This window comes from Erinaceus europaeus, chromosome 11, assembly GCF_950295315.1.
Source record: "Erinaceus europaeus chromosome 11, mEriEur2.1, whole genome shotgun sequence".
NCBI classification, from domain to species: Eukaryota; Metazoa; Chordata; class Mammalia; order Eulipotyphla; family Erinaceidae; genus Erinaceus; species Erinaceus europaeus.
This window is the reverse complement of record NC_080172.1, coordinates 65,698,473-65,720,587: the sequence shown is the minus strand read 5'-3', so window position 1 is coordinate 65,720,587 and position 22,115 is coordinate 65,698,473. Positions and strand designations below refer to the sequence as shown.

General features: G+C 38.7%; 1 protein-coding gene across 1 annotated transcript in view; it reads right to left on the bottom strand.

Moving 5' to 3' along the window:
- Positions 1-13,499, bottom strand: part of LOC103116986 (acidic mammalian chitinase-like) — a 32,032-nt gene extending 18,533 nt beyond the window's left edge. The window contains exons 1-7 of the mRNA XM_016189930.1: positions 13,172-13,499; positions 12,367-12,472; positions 12,106-12,252; positions 5,995-6,059; positions 5,804-5,902; positions 4,225-4,429; positions 3,823-3,879 (exon numbers count right to left, since the gene is read on the bottom strand). Of these exons, the coding sequence (XP_016045416.1) occupies positions 3,823-3,879; positions 4,225-4,429; positions 5,804-5,902; positions 5,995-6,059; positions 12,106-12,252; positions 12,367-12,472; positions 13,172-13,499 (1,007 nt within the window). The remainder of the gene's footprint in view (positions 1-3,822; positions 3,880-4,224; positions 4,430-5,803; positions 5,903-5,994; positions 6,060-12,105; positions 12,253-12,366; positions 12,473-13,171) is intronic.
- Positions 13,500-22,115: the final 8,616 nt, after the last annotated feature.

Below are 22,115 nucleotides of genomic sequence, written 5' to 3'. Positions count from 1 at the left end.
AAGACAAAAACAAAAAGTCACATACAGAGGAAAGCCCACAAAACTATCAACAGACTTCACACAAACATTAAAAGCCAGAAGAGAATGTCAATATATCTACCAAGCCCTCAATGAAAACAGATTTCAATCAAGAATAGTATATCCTGCTAGACTGTCATTCAGACTAGACAGAGGGATAAAAACCTTCTCAGACAAGTAGCAGTTATAGGAGGCAACTATCACCAAGTCTGCCCTGAAGAAGGTTCTAAAAGACCTCCTATAAACATTAATAACAACACCAAAAAAAAAAAACTTGCTATATATCAGAACAAACAAAAAATTATTGAATAATGGCACTGAATATCTTAAATCCGTAATATCAATAAATGGCAATGGCTTAAATGCACCCATTAAAATGCACAGAGTGGGAAGATTGATCAGAGAGCACAACCCAACCATATGCTGTTGGTAGGAATCACACCTGACTCAACAAAACAAGTACAGATTTAAGGTGAAATGATGGAAAACAATCATACAAGCCAATAGACCACAAAAAAGGGGCAGGAACAGCTATTCTCATCTGTGACAAAATAGACTTTAAAATATATAAAGTAATAAAAGATAGGCATGGATATTACATAATGATCAAATGATCACTCAGCCAAGAAGGCTTAACAATTATATACACCTTATAAGAGCCCATCTAAATATATTACTTAAAGAGCTTGAAAAATAATGTCAACAGTAACACTGTAATAGTAGGAGACTTCAACACACCACTCTCACACTTAGATTATCTAGGCAGAGAATCAACCAAAAAACAAGAGAATTAATTGAAGAGATGGACATCTTCAGAGATGATGGACATCTTCAGAGATGATCCCAAGAAATTGGAATACAGATTCTTTTCAAATCCACATGGAACATCCTCATGGACAAACCACATATTAGGCAGTATCAACAAATTCAAGAGCATTGAAATCATCCAAAGCATTTTCTCAGACCACAGTGGAATTAAGCTAATACTTAAAAACTAACATAAAATTAATAAAAGACCCAAAATATGGAAACTCAACAACACACTGCTTAACAACCACTGGGTCAAAGAGGAACTCGGGGAAGAAATTCAGATGTTCTTAGAATCAAATGAAAATGAAGACATGAGCTATCAAAATATTTGAGACACAGCCGAAGCAGTACTTAGAGGAAAACTTATAGCCAGACAAGCAAGTTTTAGGGAACAAGGAAAAGCTCAGGTGTGGTGACACAGTAAATTGGCGGCCATGGATGGAAGTCCTAACACAGTGCTAACGTCAGCTTTGGTGACAGACTATGCAGTGATCTGCGCAGGTGCATGGTGGACTGTGGGTGGATCCAGTCTGTTCTGGTGTACAAAGCATTGTGGGTGGGCTGAATAGACTTAAAAGTACAGCCAGCCAGAAGTCACTCTCTTTGGCTGCTGCTGCTTCTCCTGGTCAGATGCATCTTGGCGGAGACAAGCCATGTATCTGCCATGGCTACTTTTCCTGGGAATTGAACACGTGTGACTCTGCTAGCCAGTAAACTTTTAGACACCTCTACAGCCATGAGCAACCTTTATCAGAGCTGATAATTGTTTATCTTATGGGACTAAACTTTTGATAACTATACTCAGACTTTATGGACCTAGAGTACTCTTAACTCTTGATAAGTGCTTATTTTGCCTTTTACTTGTTTCACCCTAATAAACCTTGTATTGTTTAAACCAGTTCCCAGCTCCACTATGAATCCTTTCACACACAGAAGAAGCCCTCCCCAAACCCTTTTTAAGTTAAATTACAACAAATGGCACCTCAACATGTTGCAATTTTTTTGTCCCACCCTTACTTTAGTTATTTGACTTTAATTTCACCCTACCCACTTTTTGTTGTATGCGGTTTAACTTTATCTCCCACATGTTGAATTACATACCACAGCAGCCCCCCAAAACCCCTTTTTAAGTTAAATTACAACACTCAAGCAGCCTGAGTGCACACCTTAAAGACACAGAAGATAAACAAACCAGGAGCTCCAGGATACATTGCAACCAAGATGTCCAACAAGAGAATGGCTGAGAAAGCTATGGTATATATACACAATGGAATACTACTCAGCTATTAAGAATAATGAACCCACCTTCTGTGACCAATCCTGGATGGAGCTAGAAGGAATTATATTAAGTAAGAGAAGTCAGAAAGACAAAGATGAGTATGGGATTATCCCACTCATAAACAGAAGTTGAGAAAGAAGAACAGAAAGGGAAACTCAAAGAAAAAACTGAGTTTGGGTCATCTGTCCAGGGAAGTCTGGTCAGCATTATGCTAGCATCTGGAACCTAGTGGCTGAAAAGAGAGTTAACATACAAAGCCAAACAAATTGTTGAACAATCATGGACCTAAAGACTGGAATAGCGCAGATGAAGTGTTGGGGGGTCCTCCATTTTGTAGATAGCTAGTAGGCATATTTTAGTTATATTCCAAAGGGCCTTTAGCTATACTAGTTTTTTTTTTTTTTTTCTTGAGCCTGAAATCTGATATGCAATGTGTCCTGGAGCTCCGCTTCCCCAAAGCCCCACCCTAGGGAAAGAGAGAGGCAGGTTGGGAGTATGGATCAATCTGTCAATGCCCATGTTCAGTGGGAAAGCAATTCCAGAAGCTAGACCTTCCATCTTCTGCATCCCACAATGATCCTGGGTCCATACACCCAGAGGAATAAAGAATAGGAAAGCTTCCAATGGAGGAAGTGTGATGGAGAACTCTGTTGGTGGGAATGGTATGGTATTGTACCCCTCTTATCAAACAGACTTGTCATTCATTATTAAAATTAATTAATTAATTAAAATAAAATAAATGAAACTGCAGCATATTGTAGTATTGTTCTGCTAAGGATAACTACCAATGAATAATTAGGGGAGGGGAGAAGAGACAGGAACAAGTTATTATATCAAATAATTTTGTGCTCTCCAACTAGAAGAATTCATTCCTTCTATAAGTTTTTTTTTAAAAAGTAAGTTACTGGACTGGGAAAATAGCACACTTGAATAGGGTAATGCTTTTCCATGTGAGTGACCCAGGTTTGAACTCACCCCTACTACACTAAGGAAGTTTTGGTGCTGTACTCTCTTTCTATATATCTATCTTTTTAATTTTAATTTTTATTTTTAAAAATTTTTTATGAGAGCATTACTCAGCTCTGATTTATGATGGTGCAGGGGATTGAACCTGGGGCTTTGGAGCCTCATGCATGAGAATCTTTTTGCATAACCACTGTGCTATCTACCCTCTCTAGATATCTATCTGTCTGTCTGTCTGTCTATCTATCTATATCTCTATCTGTATGTGAAAAAATTCAGCATGAGCTTTGAATCCCCAACTAGGACAAAAAAATTAATAGGTTACCACTGACCCTGACAATTTTCAGTACAACTCAAGTCTAATCTCACCATCTTCTTTTTCCAACTCAAACTCTAATTGCCTATGAGGTCATTCCTTCTTACTGCTCCTCAGAAGCAGTAAGTCTGTGCCTATGATCCAGCCCAGTGATCTTGCATTCCCACCAGGGCCCAGCTTTCTCCCACTTGTCCGACTCCATATTCCTTTAATTGTTGACCATTCACTCTATAAGTACCTTGCTATTTCCCCATGTTGACTATAGTAAGCCCTTCTCACCTCAGACATCAGCCTTTTCCCAGATTCCAGCCTCCTTCCCTATGGGAATATTCAGTTTCACCTGTCCTTTGGCATCATTGTTTCCCACCCCAGTCTGAGAGCCTCTTTCTCTCTCTCTCCATCCTCAACTCCACCCCATCCCAGGGGAGGGCCTTACTTCTGAGTGCCAAAGTTCCAGCCACCAATGGCCAGCAGGTTGACCAGATCTCTGTTTCTGCAGAAAGAAATGAAGAAACATGTTTAAGCAAGTTAGTTGTGTGCCTGCAGGCTACAGACACTACAAAGACTACGCCCCCAAACACACATTTCTAGTAGCCCGAGGAATGGCATCTGCCAAGGATGCCTCTAAAACCCACACAAGGTGCTCCTGCCCATAGTAGCAATTAATACCTTATGTACCAGGTACTTCAGAAATGTGCTTTCTGTTAAAAAAAAAAAACTATCTGCAGAGGACTTTGCCTCTCAGAGTCCAAAGCTATTTGAAAATGAATTGGTACCTGAACATGGACACCCTATGACCTCTCTGTCTCCAATAACCCCAGACTCAATCTTCACTGACCGTTCTTTCAGGCTACGGAACTGAGGGTACAGGACATCGATGTCATTCCACTCATAGGGGGCAATCTTGTTGTCCACCATGGTAGCAAAGGCATAGACCAGGTGTGTACACAGGCATGGGTCCACATCCTTGGGAAAGAACTTGGCTGGTTCTGGTCGATACTGAGACCAGTTGGTGAAATAGCAGACCAGTTTGTAGGCTGAGCCTATGAGGAAGAAGCAACAGTTACTGCTGTGCAAGGCATTGCTGTCAATCTTACTGATGCCTTCTTCAGAAAAAAAAGGGGCTTCCTCAGAACTACCTAGCATGATTTGGCATATATCTGGTACTTTGTACTTCACTCCATCTCCATGCCCTCTTTCCATGAAACATTCTGCGAAATGGGTGTGACACTTTCTTCCACAGACCTAAGAATCTTTTATGACCTAGAAAGCTTTACAAATCAATTAGAATCAACATATATAATAAGTTCAACCTGCCACTCCGGAAGTAGTATGACTGTGTTCCCTTGGGTGTCATGTATAACTTCATAACCTGTTCAAGTTCATTATTAATAAAACAGGTACCTTTTGCAGACAATATATGTTGTGACTTATACTTTATTGAGGCACTTTATATGCATTTTAATTTAAAATTTGAGTCTCCTGACAGTCCTTTTAAGGAGACATTATTTTCTTCATATTTAGATGAGGCCCAGAAAAAATGACGTAGGACTACAATGTTAAGTTCAGCACCAGTTTTTTCATCCACTTATTTCCCTAATATTTGTTGTGCAAGCACTAATCCAGGCCCTAAAGCTTAGAATATCCTTTACAGAACCCTCCTATTTGAAGATTCTTAGGTCTCACATCAATAGCCCAACACCTCTGTTCTGGAAAGAATGTGAGAACAATAGAGAAAAGAGGCAACACAAAGAGAAGTACAGGAAACTAGATAAGAGTCTGCATTAGTCTTGCTGATAGAATACACAAGGAGGTTGATCCATACTCTCAGCCTGTTTCTATCTTTCCCTCATGGGGTAGGGCTCTGGAGAGGTGGGGTTCCAGGAAATATTGGTGAGGTCGTCTGCCAAGGGAAGTCAGGTTGGCATCATGGTAGCATCTGCAACCTGGTAACAGAGTAATGGAGCTAAAGGATTGACATCCCACACCTGGGTCTATGTTTACAGAGAGATAAAGAATACAAAAGCTTCCAATGAAAGGTATGGGATATGGAACTCTGGTGGTGGGAATTGTATAGAATTGTACCCCTCATCCTATGGTCTTGCCAATCATTACTAAATCAATTTTTTTAAAAAAGAATATGCAGCTAAGTCCTGATATTGAATCATGAAGAACTGGTCACCCTCACTCTTGTTTTCATATAGAGAGGATAATTAATTTTGGATTGAATTATATACACAAAGAAGTTTAGTGTTCTAGCTCTAATCTCATGTCAAAAATGAAATGCAGAGTTAGAATTAAGGAAGGGAGGGATGAGAAGGAGGGAGGGTGGAATGAAAGAAGAATGGGAATATTAGAATATTGGTTAGAAATATTAGAATATTTGGAATGTGGATAAGAAGATTTTTCTTCCTTACCTAGTTGCACCTGCAACAGAAGAGCCAAACCTAAAACAAACACAACAATATAAATATAAAACCAAGAAGTTTTCAGACACTTTTTCCTGTTGGAACCTTCTGCTACCCAGAGTCCAAGGGTCTTTACCAGGGCCCTGTACCATCATCCCCAGGATTGGATTTCATATTCCTTGCTCAGTGTCAGAGGCTACCCATTCTAGAAACTTCACTGAAATAGAGGCCTTCCCTTTCGACATTTTCAGGAATGCCCTGTGGCCTATGGGGAGAAAGAAGGCAAAAAGAGTGGGAGGCTCACAGGTCCACAGCAGCATCCTTGCCATCATGCTTCCGCACCAGCAACCTTGCTCAGGCTCTTGGAGCAGCTCTATATAAGGAGGAGGATTTTTATCACAGTGGGAGCAGTGCAGCTGCCACCTGATGATCATAGGTCCACGGGGCTGTCACACTGTTATCTACAACAATCCAAGATTCATGAGAATGAACACACCTGGTGTCCCCAAAATGGAGAGAAACTCAGCAGAGCCCCTTCACAAACCCAGGTTCTGGATACCTACATAGAATTGCTTATAATTTGGAAGGCTGAGTACAGAAGCTGAGTCCCCCTGGAAATGTGGAAGTCCAAGGAGAGAATAAAGAACATTGTTCTAGGACTCAGGGTCTCAAGGCAGAAGACTCAGAACCAAGATAACCCATGGAAGCTTGAGTTAACATTCAGAAGGTATATAATTTTATTTCCTACAGGAAGAAAATCTTATACTCAAGGTTGACAACAGGTATTCTGGAAGGGATCCACTTCAAGGAAGGGGTTAAAGTCACTCTGTTCCTCATCTCTTCCTTGCCCCCTTTTACTACCACCACTCCAAGGGCAAATGTGGTTATTCCTTGACCTGCAAGAGAAGGAATAATCCACCACCAGAAATCCTGGGAACTATTCAGAGAATTATCTGTTTATTAAGAAATTTAGTAGGATTTTTTAAAGTCACAGCAGGGTATGTATTGACATCATATGCTCTTAAGAACAAAATAACATGTTTTTAAAAATTTTTAAAATAATATGTTTTTGAACTAGGATTGTTTTTCACAAAACATCAAAGTTACAACCTCTGCATATATAGACAAAGTTCAAGATTAGAACCTCTGTGTGTATCATAAACAAATAAAGATTAAGTACATCAAGTTCTACAATATTATAAAAACAACTAAAGGACATGACTCCATGTGCTGGTATTCCAGTCATGTGAGGATTCAAACTGAGGCCTTCCTCAGTTACTTTATATTAGTATCCTGCATCTCCCCCTTTTTTATTTCATATAATAGGATAAGCAAACTTGCACATAGGCAGGCAATAAGAGATACATAGAAACAATATATTGATGCTAGTAACACTATTCCCATTATTAATTCTTTTATCCAAGAAACATTTGACAACCAACTTGTCAACCAATTGGCAAGACTCCAAGATCCAGATTCTTGTTTAATATCTTTGACTAAAGAACATGATTTCTGAAAGTCTCCTCTGATGCCTTGATTATTGTCAGAAATATTAAAACAGCACATATGTTAAACATCTTGACATCTATGATTGTGTAGTAATAATAGATAATCTATAGCTACCCAAGAATAGCTCTGTGCAACTCATCTTTTTCTTGAGACAGTAAGGTGATAGCTGTAGAAGTGTGATTGAGAGCACTAGCTAAAGAGCAAGCAAGGGCATTTATATTTCAGAATTATGTGAGACTAACCCAGGAATCCCTAACAAGGATACAGTTAAACTAACATATTCAGCAGTAAACATGGTTTCATTTTTAATACTAGAATTAAAAATGAATTTCTACAGTCAGGAACTAAGCGATATCCTAGCATACTACACAAAGCCTGAAGATAAGCAGAAATGGGACACACTAGCTATTTCAGCCAATTTAATCCATACATTATTATATTCATAATGAGGAGTGCTCGAAAGAGTCTTCATGCCTTTTGCTTCATTTAACCAGAAAGTAAATTTATAACAGGGAGCAGTACATGGGTATATTACATAGAACACTTTGGATCCCATCCTTTATCATGACAAAGTTCTGTGACCATATGATGTCTTTTTTAGTGAACCCCAGGCAATATCAGGAGAAGCTTGTGTGTGTTGATATTGTCTTCTCTCATGTCTGGGACGTCTCTGTCTTTTTATCAGGGGACTACAGTGATGGTCCTCTTGTGGAGAATTTTCATCATCCAGATTCATTCTCTTCAGTTTTCTCAGTATTATCTGCACTGAAGAATTTGACATTATTGTCTACGGCCATACCACCCTGAACACACCCATTCTCGTCTGATCTCAGAATTTGGCTTTATGAGTTGGAATCCAGATGGAAGTGTAGGTTGCCTCTAGAAAGACACAAGCATAACTTCTGCCAAAAGTTATTAAAAGATAAGTTCTGGGAGTTGGGCTGTAGGGCAGTGGGTTAAGCACAGGTGGCGCAAAGCACAAGGACCAGGTAAGGATCCCGGTTCAAGCCCTGGCTCCCCACCTGCAGGGGAGTTGCTTCACAAGCGGTGAAGCAGGTCTACAGGTGTCTATCTTTCTCTCCCTCCCTCCGTCTTCCCCCTCCTCTCTCCATTTCTCTCTGTTCTATCCAACAACAATGACAACAATAATAACTATAACAATAAAATAACAAGGGCAACAAAAGGGAATAAATAAAATAAATATTTGAAAAAAGATAAGTTCCTTTTGTTTTTCCTATTTCAGGATCCCTCCAAAAAAACAGTCCTATCTGTGTTTTATTATTTTTTCTATGTTTGTATGCCAGAGCACTTTCTTCAGAGCCATTTGAGAAAAAATTTAAGCTAATTAATGCTAAATTTAGAGCTATCTGTGGGAATTTATCTACTATTCCTCTTTTTTATCGTAATTTAAGCTTGTGGTGTGCACAGTCTACTAAGGTCTATCTCTGGGGATTATATGGGATACCAGTGACATGTTTAATTCCACACAAATTGCAAAATTCATCAAATTGCTTACTATATATATATCCAGTTCCACTATCAGTTTTTAAATCATTGGGAATACCCATAAGTGTGAAAGACATCAATAGATGGGTGATGATATGAGAGACTTTTTTCTCCTGCCAATGCAGTGTCATTAAGCATTCTAGAATAGGTATCTACAGAAACATGAACATATCTCAATTTTCTAAATGAAGGATAACGGGTTACATCAGTTTACCAAATGTTATTAGTTTTAATTCTGTGAGGGTTAATGCCAGTATAACTTCGTTGAACTAGGGAATGCAATTTGGACAGGACCATATGATCTGTGTAGCCTGATTTTTAGTAATGTTAAATCAAGTTTTTAAGTTTTTAGCTAGCTAATGTAATAATTTATGGGAAAGATGGGCCTTATGAAAATCAGAAGCAGGGCAGAATCAAGATGGCAGTTTGAAGACAACTCCTGGCTTACTCTTTGCATACTGGTTGCTTAAAACCTGGGAATTCCAGGTAAAGGCAGGATTTCAAGGCCACTGGTGGAGGAATTATACAGGAGGGGTCAAAGTAGAGGCAAGACAGAGGGTTACAAGTCATATATAGGCTGGCAACTGGCTGCTGGAAAAAGGACAATGCGGATATGGAGCTGCTGTGAGTCTCTATTTCTCCCTCTATACCTCTCCCCCTAACCCCCTCAACTAGAGGGGTAAGGGAACCAGCTAAAGACAAGGAGGACATCCTGTAGAGTTAATTTCATTATCGAGGTTCCAAGCTTAGTGGAGAATCATCCAAAGGAGGAGGGATTTTAAAAATTTTCTTTATAGGGGGATTAATATTTTACATTTGACAGTAAATACAATAGTTTGTAGATGCATAACATTTCCCAGTTTTTCATATAACAGTACAACCCCCACTAGGTCCTCTGTCATCCTTTTTGGACCTGTCTTTTTGTCATCCTTTTTGTACCCCAGAGTCTTTTACTTTGGTGCAATACACCAACTTCAGTTCAAGTTCTACTTGTGTTTTCTCTTCTGATTTTGTTTTTCAACTTCTGCCTGAGAGTAAGATCATTCCACATTCAGAGGAAGGAATTTTTACCATTTTTTTTTTTTTACCTCAAGGGGGCTGGAGCTCATTCAGATTGGTCAACTTCCTTGAAAATTCTTTGCCTCTGCTTGGGCTGTGAGAGTAGTCTCTTTTGGTTATCTTTCCTTCTTTCCTCTATCTCTTTAGTTTATGCTGCTTTTGTGATTGTTTTTTTCTTTGTTTAGGACAGGGGGAGGCTTTATATAGACAATTTGGAATAGTTTAATCTGCAGACTGATCTTTAGGTGTTTTTTTTAAATTACTAGTTTTTCATTATTGTTAGTTTGTTTTCCCTTCTCCGTTTTGACCAAAATTAGCCTTTCTTGTTGTTTCATTGCGTTTACTGGGGTTTGGTGTGCTCTCTATTGTAGTAGTAGCATTTTTTTTTTGTACGCTAATTTTCTTGATAGGCCTGCGATGCCAGTCCTTAAGCCCAAGTACTCTGGTGAGTGCACTTCCTAACAAAGCTCAGTTTCCTTCATGCTTCTCTAGATTTAAACCAATTAATACTGCACCTGCTGATCTCAACCTAATCAAACTAGTGACTCACTAGTGCAACAAGCAAGTAGAAAGTCCTAAAAAAGACAAAATAAGGTACCTAATCAAGTAGTTTCTACTTAAACCTAGATACACTCCTCATCTACTTCCTATTTCACTTCCCTCAGTCACTCCAAAGCTAAACTTGTCAGGCAGACAAAGTAAGGACTATAAAAGCTGGATAAAAGAAAGAGACCGGCATAATTTAATGATGAATCTTTTGGTTACTACCAGGCCACCCATCACCTGGAGCCCTAGATAGGGAATCCTGGGATTCCCACAGACATGAAGTCTCTGACTTCTAACAGACCACTCTCTGCACTGTCACTGGTCATGTCCATCAGAAACAGCATCGTGGCTACCATGATGCCTTGATACTTGACTTCCTTGGGCAGATGACCCCACTATGTGTCCTGAAGCCCCGCCTTCCCAGAACCCTGCCTTGATAGGGAAAGAGAGAGACAGGCTGGGAGTATGGATCAACCTGCCAATGCCCATGTTCAGTGGAGAAGCAATTCAGAAGCCAGACCTTCCACCTTCTACACCCCATAATGATCCTGGGTCCATACTCCCAGAGCAATAAAGAACAGGAAAGCTATCAGGGGAGGGGATAGGATATGGATTTCTGGCAGTGGGAATTGTGTGGAATTGTATCCCTCTTACCTTGTGGTCTTCTCAATATTTCTATTTTATAAATAAAAAATTTTAAAAAGAAAGAAACAGCATCGTGTACTACTGTCTTGTGGACCTCTATATGACTTTGCCCTCAATGTGCATCAATAATGGTGGGGACTGTCCCATTCTCTAAAGGGAGGCTCGGTCAATATACTATGCCACTCCAGGAGGATGGGTTCTGAAATTAGTGCATCCTTGAATGTTTCTAGCCATGACCATAGAATGCAAGCTCAGACCAATAGGGATGCAGAGGTTACATAAGCTCCTGTGTTGAATATGGACCACAGATCAAATTGATGAGGTTTATAGTTAACAATATTCATATATTTTCCCCATATTTGGGAGCTACTCTCTTCCCTGATCCAGATTTCTAGTCCTATTCCCAACTGTAACACCATCTCCCCAGACAATACCTTTGGACCACTTCCATGTTAGCTATCAGGATCAGGCAAAAATTAGTAAAGTCATGTGCCCCTTGGAATATACCTAACATAGACCTACTAGCTTTTTCCAAAATGGAAACCCCAAATCTTATCTGCTATATTCTTGCCTTTAGGTTACTGATTATTAAATAATTTGTTCTGCCTTGTATCTTAATGCTTTTCAGTAACCAAGTTGCAGATGCTACCATGACACCAACCTGACTTCCCTGGGCAGACAACTTCACCAGTGTGTCCTGGAAGCCCACCTCTCCAGAGCCCATCCCCACTAGGGAAAGATAGAAACAGACTGGGAGTATGGCTCAATCTGTCAATGATCATGTCCAGTGGGGAAGCAATTACAAAAGCCAGATCTTCCACCTTCTGCACCCCATAATGACCCTAGGCCCATGTTCCTAAAGGGAAAAAGAATAGCAAAGCTTTCAAGGAAGGAGATGTGACATGGAGCTCTGGCAGTGTGTGAAACTGTACCCCTTTTATCCTATGGTTTTGTCAATATTTTCATTTTATAAATTATAAAGTATTTTAAAAAAAGAAAATCAGAAGCAAGATTAACATCAACCAACTGATCAAAAATTTAGTTACCATGTGAAATGGCCCAGGATGACCAGAATGAAATCTAGTATGGGTGATAAAGACAAGACAAGTATGATTTCTGATAGTTTCTCTGAGACCGTTAAACATATCAGTAAGAATTCTTCATTACATTTAATCTGAGCTTTTTCAATATTTCTGGTGATAAAGGTTGCATATGCCAAATCAGATATACTATTAAAAACTTGAGGAAACTATTGAAGGGTGAGAATAATAGCTTGTAGTTTTTGTTGTTGTAATGACACTCCATACATTTGAATAACCCTGCTACCCAAGTTACTGTGATATCCAATTTTTCCAGAGTTGCCACTAGAACCAGTGAATACTGTGAGTGCTTCAGGAATAGGTTCATCTGCACCTATTTTTGGAAAAACCCAATTGGAAAGGGAAAAGAAATTCACAAGAGGATACATATGATAGTGGTTATCAATAATGCCAGGAAAGTCTGCAATGGTATGTTGCCAAAGACTAGAGAATTGATATGGATGGGTTCTTTGCTGTTTAGTAAAAGCAATAATAAACTTCTCTATTTCTAATCCTATCAATTGTAGTACCCTGCAGTGGAGTTTACCAATAAACTTAATCTCCTCATCATTATATTTTAAAATAGAAGAAGGTTGATAAAATAAATAAAGATATTCTGTGACCTTAAAGAGAGGTTGGGTTATTGCTATAAAAAGAGATTCCTCAGTGCCCAAAATAATGCCTGGAACAGGTAGAGTTGGATCAGATCTCTCCAGACAGGCTTTTGAGATAGTTCCTGATAATTTATCTAATGCAGCTTCTGCACAAGTTGTCAGGTGATATAGAGAGGTTAAATCAGATTACCTTAGAGAATATTAAAAAGCAGTGCCAAATTTCTAGTGGGTATTTTCAAAAAAGGTCTGATACAGTTTATACCTCCAAGCAATTTTTGAAAATCATTTAATGTTTTTAAATTATCACTTTTAATGAGCATCTTTTGTAACTTGACTAATGTGAGCTCTATTTATATGCCTAAGTATTTAATAGGGTAATTTAATTGTATACATATGCTCCTAGAGACTCTCTTAGTGACCATAAACGTTGAAAAATGGTACTAGTGCCTTCTCAGCTACTATCAGATCATCCATATAAATGAGAGCATAAACGAACTGGAGAGTTATAGAGTCAGAGCATCCAAAATGAAAAATAGGAAAAGCCTCTCTATAAGGGTCTAACTCATCATTTGGTGATCTATGATACTGAAAATCATAAATGAGAGGATCTTCTTTACACTGTTCTACAGGAAGAGCCATGGGGTTCTTACTTTCAGTTTGCAATGGAGTCATAACATGGTTAACAACAGCTACAGTAGAAAAGACCTTTTTGGGTACATTTTCCCCAGAATTGTGAACTTTATTCATATTGTCATATATTCAGGCCCAAACCTCAGGGTCTATAATACCTTCATCTAGAAACCAAGGATTATGCTTAAGAATAATCTGAATATATTCCTTAATCTGATCTCTGGAAATGGTACTTCCAGTTTGCTGACACCGGCAGTAAAGTTCATATTTTCCTAAGGAAGTACTTATCTTCTTACTTAGTTCCCCAAATACTCACAGTTTGTGATGCAGTGGTCTCAGAGCTTCCTTCACTAAGTCCTTGCTATTTGAAGAACATGGCAATCATGGTTTCAGTCCTACAGTCAAACTTCTTTGCTCATAGGCAGCATTCAGGTCTCCAGGTACCTGTTTGGGCACTAACTATTATTATTATAACTATTATTTGGAATAATCCACCACCAGAAATCTTTGGAATCATACAGAGAATGATCCATTCACTGGGAAATTTAGGGTTTTTTTGTAGTCACAACAGGGTATGTATTGACATCATATGCACCTAAGACCATAATAGGGGCTAGGCAGTGGTGCACCTGGTTAAGCACACACAAACTGCAGTGCACAAGGACCCAGGTTCAAGCCCCTGGTATGCAGCGGTAAGGCTTCATGAATGGTGAAACATGGTTGCTGATGTCTCTCCCCCTCTCAATTTCTGTCTGTCTCTATCCAATAATAAATTAATAAAAAAAAATTTTAAAGACCAGAATAACATGTTTTTGAGCTAGGCTTGTTTTTCAGAAAATATCAAATTTACAACATATGCAACATATACGTATATAGAAAAAGGTCAAATTAGAACATTTGTGTATGTTATAAACAGATAAAGCTCAATATTTCAAGTTACTGTTCTAGTATACTACAAAAACAACTAAAGGAAATGACTCTCTGTGCTGGTATTCCAGTCACATGGGGGTTCAAACTGAGGCCTTCCTCAGTTACTGCATGTTAGTATCCTACAGGGAAAGATAGGAATAGTCATAGGATACTGCAGCAGTTGTCAGTTCTGTGCTTCATTCTAGCCCACCTCAAGCACAAAGAGAAGGAAGCTGCTATATGAGGAATGTGGACCTTGAACTCCTGTTCCTTCCTCATTCTGGAGGGTGAGGCAGGCATAGTGGCAGCAAGATATAAGAAATATTGTTATTGACCTAATTTTGCTAAGATCTGACACCTTGGGAAAAACAGGAGGGAGGTATAGGGAATGTGTGACTGGGAGGGTGGTCAATGCTGCTTAGAAGGCACAGTTTGGAGATTCGGGCTGTAGTGCAGCGGGTTAAGTGCATATGTTGCAAAGCGCAAGGACCGGGGTAAGGATCCCGGTTCTAGCCCACGGCTCCCCACCTGCAGGGGAGTCACTTCACAGGCGGTGAAGCAGGTCTGCAGGTGTCTTTCTCTCCCCCTCTCTGTCTAACCCCTCCTCTCTCCATTTCTCTCTGTAGTATCTAACAATGACAACAACAATAACTACAACAATGATGTAAAAAGGGCAACAAAAGGGAAAATAAATATTTTAAAAATATGTTTTAGAAAAAGAAGGCACAATTTGCAGGTGGCCTGTTTTAGCTCACCTTGATGCCCTCAAGGCCATAGATTTGCCACTGCCAGCAGTCATGCCCCTTCAAAATCAGGACTAAGCCAGACAGACAGATAAGAGTGGGTACAGGTGCAGGGACAACCTGACTTGGCCCAAAATCTGGTCCTCATACTGAGCCAAATTTCTCCAGTCAAGAAAGCACCAATTCATATCAAGAAGGCACCAACTCATATACCTTAAGGGATAAGCTTAAACACTTGATAAAAGTTGAATAAATGAGCATATTATCTTTGGTAGATCTGTGTTAGGGCCAAATAGCAACCAACAAGCACTATTCTTTACTCTATTTGCTATCTGTAGCTATTTAACAATTTTCTCCCAAGCTTAGACATTTGAAATAATAAGCACATTTTATTGTTTTATGAAATTTTGGTAATTTAATAGCAGCTTAACTAAATTGTGTTCTCTTTCTCCTATCTCTCACATTAATATATAAAATATTTTAAACAGAACTAGATAAAGAGAGATACCTGCTGCACAGCTTAACTGCTCAGGAATCTTCTTTGCAAGTGGGGACTAGGGACTTGAGCCTCAGTCCTTGTGCATGGTAGTGTATGCACTCAACTGTTGTGCCACCTCTCAGCCACTTACTCTCTATCAGAATAAAACAAAACTCATTTTGGCAACTGTTTCAATTTATTTATTTATTTATTTATTTATTTATTTATTTATTTATTTATTTATCTCTTTTGTTGCCCTTGTTTTATTGTTGTAGTTATTATTGTTGTTGTTATTGATGTAATTGTTGTTGAATAGGACAGAGAGAAATGGAGAGAGGAGGAGAAAACAGAGAGGGGGAGAGATAGACACCTGCAGACCTGCTTCATTGCTTGTGAAGCGACTCCCTTGCAGATGGGAAGCCGGAATCCCTATGCTGGTCCTTGCACTTTGCGCCACATGTGCTTAACTCGTTGCACTACCGCCGGACTCCCCGTTTCTTTCATTCTTTTTCTTTTCTTTTTTCTTTTTTTTTTTTTTTTATTGTAACTGGCCTATTTATGCTATCTAGTTCCTCTTGATTCAATTTTGGAAGATTATGTTCCTAGGAACACTCCCATTTCTTCCAGTTTCTCTAGCTTGGTATATGTTTGTTCATAGAAGCCTTGCATGATACTTTGGATTTCTTTGGTGTCAATTGTGGTGTATCCTTTTTTTCATTTACAATCCTATTTGAGTCTTCTCCCTCCTTTTTTTTTTTAGTGGCCAAGGGTTTGTCAATTTGTTTACCCTTTCAAAGAACCAACATTTAGCTTCATTAATCTTTTGTATGGGTCTCTTATTTTTTGTTACTTATTTACACCCTAATTTTAGTTATTTCAGTTCTGGTTATTTTAGGGTTTATTTGTTCTGCTTCTTCTAAGTCCTTAAGGTGTGTAGTCAGGTTGTTTATTTTAGTTTTTTCTTGTTTTCTAGTGTGTGCCTGTATCACTATGAATTTCTTTCTTAGTACTACCTTCACTGAGTTCCAACTATTTTGACAGTTTGTGTCTTCAACTTCATTTAATTCTAAAACATTTTAAGTTCTTCCTTAATTTACTCTTTGACCCAGTAGTTATTAAGTAGTGTACTGTTGAGTTTCCACATTTTGGGACTTTTGCTAATTTTATTTGTTGTTTTAAGTCTTACTTTAATTCCACTGTGGTATAAGAAGGTACTTGGGATGATTTCAATACTCTTGAATATGTTGACACTATCATTGTGGTCTAACGTAGGCTCTATCCTTGAATATGTTCTTTGTGGACTTAAAAAAATTGTATATTCCAGTTTCTAGGGGTGGAAGACTCTGAAAATGTACAGTAGGTATAGTAGGAAGACTCTGAAAATGTCCAGTAGGTATAGTCTATCTTTTTGTTTAATTCTCTTGTTTCTTTGTTAACTCTCTGCCTAGATTATCTATCAATTTGAGAGAGTGAGGAGTTGAAGTCTCCTACTATTACTGTGTTTCTATTGGTATATTTTTACAGCTCTTTTAGTAGACATTTGGTGTGTTTAGATGGCCCTTCACTTAGTGCATAAATGCTAATAATTGCTAAGTCCTCTTGGTTAATTGATCCTCATAGCATTATGTATGTATGTCCATATTTTTTATTACATTATTTTAAAGTCTGTTGTGCCAGGTATGAAAATAGTTGTCCCTGTCCTTTTTTGTCATCTTTTAGCTCACATGATAGTTTTCCATCCTTTCACTTTGAGTCTGTGTCTGTCTGGTTGAGTTAGATTTGATTCCTGCAGACAACATCTGGTTGGGTTTTGTTTTCTGATCCATCTTCCTACTATGTACCTTTTAATGGGTGAATTCAAGTCATTGACATTTATTGATATTATGGATTTAAGATAGCTTAGTGCCATCATTCTAAACTTTTCTAAGTTTCTGATATGTGGCATGTTTTTTGGTGATGTCATTATTGTTTATAGGAGGGCTTTTAAAACTTCTTGCAGAACAGGTTTGATGATAGTTGATTCCTTCAACTGTTTGCTAGTCTGAGAAGTTTTTTATCCTTACACCAAGTCTGAATGACAGTCTAGCAGGGTACACTATTCTTGGTTGAAAACTTTTCTCATTTTATGCTAGATGTATTTCTTGCCAGTCTCTTAGATTTCAGTGTTTGCATAGAGAAATCTACTGATAATCTTATAGGTTTTCCTCAGTATGTGACTCTTTATTTGTCTCTTGAAGCCTTCAGAATCCTTTCTATTTTTTTTTATTTTATTGGATGCAATAGAGAGGAGGGGGAGACAGAGAGGGAGAGACAAAGATAGACACTAAAAGACCTGCTTAACTGCTTGTGAAGTGACCCACACACACACACACCCCACTTCAGGTACAGAGCTGGTGGCTCGAACCTAGATCCTTGCTCAGGTCCTTGCACTTCATACTATGTATGCTTAACCACACAACATCACCTGGCCTCCATAATCCTTTCTTTACCCTTATTCCTTTTCATTCTAAATATGATGTGTCTTAGTGTATGTATGTCTGGGTCTATTCCATTTGGAACTCCCTGGATTTCTTGAATCTCTATGTCATTTCTTTTGATTAGAGTTGGGAAGTTTTCTTCTATTATCTCCTGCAGTATGCTTTCTTCTTCTTTCTCTCCTGCAGTATGCTTTCTTCTTCTTTCTCTCTTTATTCCTCTGGCAAACCAATAATGTATCTATTATTTCTTTTGAGGACACCTCAGATACCGCTGCTGTTTTCAGTATCTCTTAAACTTTTTTAGTTCTCTTATTTTTTAGTTTTCTCTAATTCATCTGGAATCTTCCTAATTTTGTTTTCTGCCTCAGTTGTTCTGCTCTCACCTACCTTAGCTCCATTTCATAGTTCAGTTGTTTTCTTACCTTGTTCAGTTATTGTATTAGCTTGTTCCAGCATTTGGGCTTTTACCTTGGTTATTTAAGCTTTTAGCTCTCCAGTTACCTCTAGATAGTTCAGGTTTTCTTTCAGAGTGTCATTTTTTGTTTCCTCATTTCTGATATTATTTTCCTCAAAAGCTTTCCTCACTCATGTGATTATCATATCAATTAATGTTCAGATGTTTTCCTCATTATTATTTGCTTCTGGCTTCTTGATATTTTTTTTTCTGGACTTCTGTACTATCCTGGTTCATTGCTATAGCAATTTTTTTTTGGTTTGATCATTCTATTTGGTGTATTTTGAACTTTCTGTCCTGGGTGTTACTGTTCAAGTATGGTGTGAGGTGGCCTCTGGTCTATGGGTTCCTGGACCCCTGGAGCCAGTCACCTTCTGTTTCAGGAAGAGGAGGTGGAACAGATGTCCTAATGAAGACACCACTACCTTTTGAAGATGAGATTTAAAGCCTCTTGTGTTCAAATTGAAGGAATAGATGACTGGATGTGCAAGATGGTGCCAGATGGTACTGAACATGGTTTCTTAAGTTTTGGGGTCTCTCCCTTACCTCACCAACCCACTGATCATGCTTGCCTGGATCCACTTGTGACTAAGTGAATTACTGTGGCTTACTGAGTTTCTGAAGTAATCCTGGTTATATGTTGTTGAATTTTCAGGTGATTTTTCTAGTTTATTGGGAGGGAAATCTGAAGTTACTCCTACTCTATCACCATGCCTCTGGATGTCTAGAAGCAACAATTTATATTCACCTTACTTCTATAACTGCCTGAAATACATACACCTCCCCCAAAAGAAGCCTGACTAGTATAAGCAATAAATCATATAGATAATGACATGATGGGAAAGGGGAAGTAGAACATCACTGAAGGAATCAACAACTTAAAGAAGGAAAGTCAAATAAATGTCAACAAATGAAATGATACTTCTAAATTAAACAATCTTTGTTACTTTTTTCTTCCTAAGAAATATTTTTTTTTTAATTTTTTATTTAAGAAAGGATTAGTGAACAAAAGCATAAGGTAGGAGGGGTACAACTCCACACAATTCCCAACACCCAATCCCCATAACCCACCCCCTCCCCTGATAGCTTTCCCATTCTCTATCCCTCTGGGAGCATGGACCCAGGGTCGTTGAGGGATGCAGAAGGTAGAAGGTCTGGTTTCTGTAATTGCTTCCCCGCTGAACATGGGCATTGACTGGTCGGTCCATACCCCCAGTCTGCCTCTCTCTTTCCCCAGTAGGGTGTGACTCTGGGGAAGCTGAGCTCCAGGACACATTGGTGGGGTCTTCAATCCAGGGAAGCCTAGCCAGCATCCTGGTGGCATCTGGAACCTGGTGATTGAAAAGAGAGTTAACATATGAAGCCAAACAATTTGTTGAGCAATCATGGATCCCAAGCTTGGAATAGTGGAGAGGAAGTGTTAGGGAGGTACTCACTGCAAACTCCAGTGTAGTCCTGCTTTCAGGTATATATTTTGCAGTAGTTTATGGATACATGTGCACATAAGCTCTCTCTCACAGAAACTGGTGTATATCTAGGTTATGGGACTTTGTTAGAAAGTGAACTACCTGAGATGAAATTAGAGTGTACTATTAAAGGAAAGGTCTCACCTGAGTAATGAAGCTGAAGGGTTGTCATTCCACACATGAAGTCTCTGGATACATTCTGAGGTGAAGCATGTTGAGGTAGCAATCGTTGCGTTGGTTAGGTTGTGATTGGCAGATGCAATGTTATTTGGTTTGGATTGGGAGATGCATACGGGAAAGTGCGCCCTATCCAAGGGTTCCAGGACTGGGGGAAGTAGGGGCTCTATAGTGAAGATGTGAGGTTCCTGCTGTCTTAGGGTTCAAAAAGACACTCAATAGTTAATATTATCATCACATTATTTGTTAATTGGGTTAACTTTGAAAAGTCCCTTTGTTATGGTTTGCTGGACAGTACCCAGTATCTTGTATATAGCTGTGCTATTGGATGCTTCTAATCTACTTGGTCTAGGCTTTTGAGAGAGTCCGCATATCAAATACATAGCCTATATATTAAAAAGATTCAGTTTGTCTTTTGAGAAACTTTGAGACATACAATTGATTTCCCCCTCTCATATTAATTAGCTACTGATTTATATGTCTACATTTTGCTAGGAGTGTACATAAACACCATTCCCACCACCAAAGGACTGTGACCCATCCCTCCCGCCCACTCCCACCCCCCACTGGCCCAGGAAGCTACATGCCTACCCCTCACCACTGGGTTTTTACTTTGGTGCCCTACTTACAATTTGATCAGGTCCTGCTTTTAGTTTCCCTTTCAGATCTTCTTAGTCAGCTTCTGTTGATGAGTGGGATCATCCCATACTCATCTTTATCTTTCTGACTTAGTTCACTTAACATAATTCCTTCTAGCTCTGTCCAAGATGGGTCAGAGAAGGTGGGTTCATTGTTCTTGATAGCTGCATAGTATTCCATTGTGTATATATACCACAGCTTTCTCAGCCACTCATCTGTTGTTGGGCACCTGGGTTGCTTCCCCTAAGAAATATTTTCTTGGAGGCTGGGAGCACCTTATTGAATGCATATGTTACTATGCATAAGGACCCAGTTTCAAGCCACTGTCCTTCACCTGCAAGGGTAAGCTCCACAAGTGGGGAAGGAGTACTGTGGATGTCTTTCTGTCTCTCTCCCTCTCTGTCTCCATTCCCCTCTCAATTTTTTTTCTGTCTCTATCCATTGGATAAATAAATAAATCTTATTAAAAATTATTTATGGCCTTATAATCAATCAATTCATCAAATTATCACACACAACATCCCTTTAAATTTTTTTATTGCAATATATTTAGAGACTAATAGTTGGGAATTGGCAAATTTATCAGTTGAGTTTTCTTATGCAAGGACATAATTCATTTCTGATGTAGTTAAAGATCGATGAAATAAAGAGAAGTGTCTCTCATTTTTACTTCTGATCTCCAGGCTCTAGGAAATAATGGATGCTCAATTAAATATAATCTGATTCTTTATCAAGTTTAAGTAAAATGCAAATTAATCAAGAAGACTCCTCAATGTTCTGAAAATATTTAATTGTTTATTAAATGTTTGACAGGACTATCTGGCTTTTGTAGCTTTGGGGAAAACATTTAAATAGCATTTTCTTTTTTTTAAGTATTTTATTTATTTTATTTTTGAGAGAGATGCAGAGAAAAAAAGACACAGAGAGAAATACCAGAGCACTGCACAGCTCTGGCTTATGGTGGTGCCGGGGACTGAACCTGGGACTTTGGAGCCTCAGGCATGAGAGTCTCTTTGCATAACCATTATGCTATCTATGCCCTCCCTAAATAGCATTTTCAATGCCTTCTAAGCTTATATACCTATTTAATTTATCTGTCTCTTTTATGTCAATTTTATTAGTTTATATCATCTAGATCTTTAAGTGTATTTGCATAGAATTTGTTAAGTCTCTTCCTATAGTCTAAATCACCATTGTATCAATAGTAATGTCTGGGAAGAAAGCAACACATCAGTTTCACCTTCAGGTATGGATGACATGAATTCTTCACTAGAATATTAAAGGGCACAATACCTTGAAAATCAAGTACATCATAGTGATATGGTCATTCAATCCCCCTCCCAAGCAGAACTGATCAACCACTGTGACAGAGATATTGGGCTAGGAACTA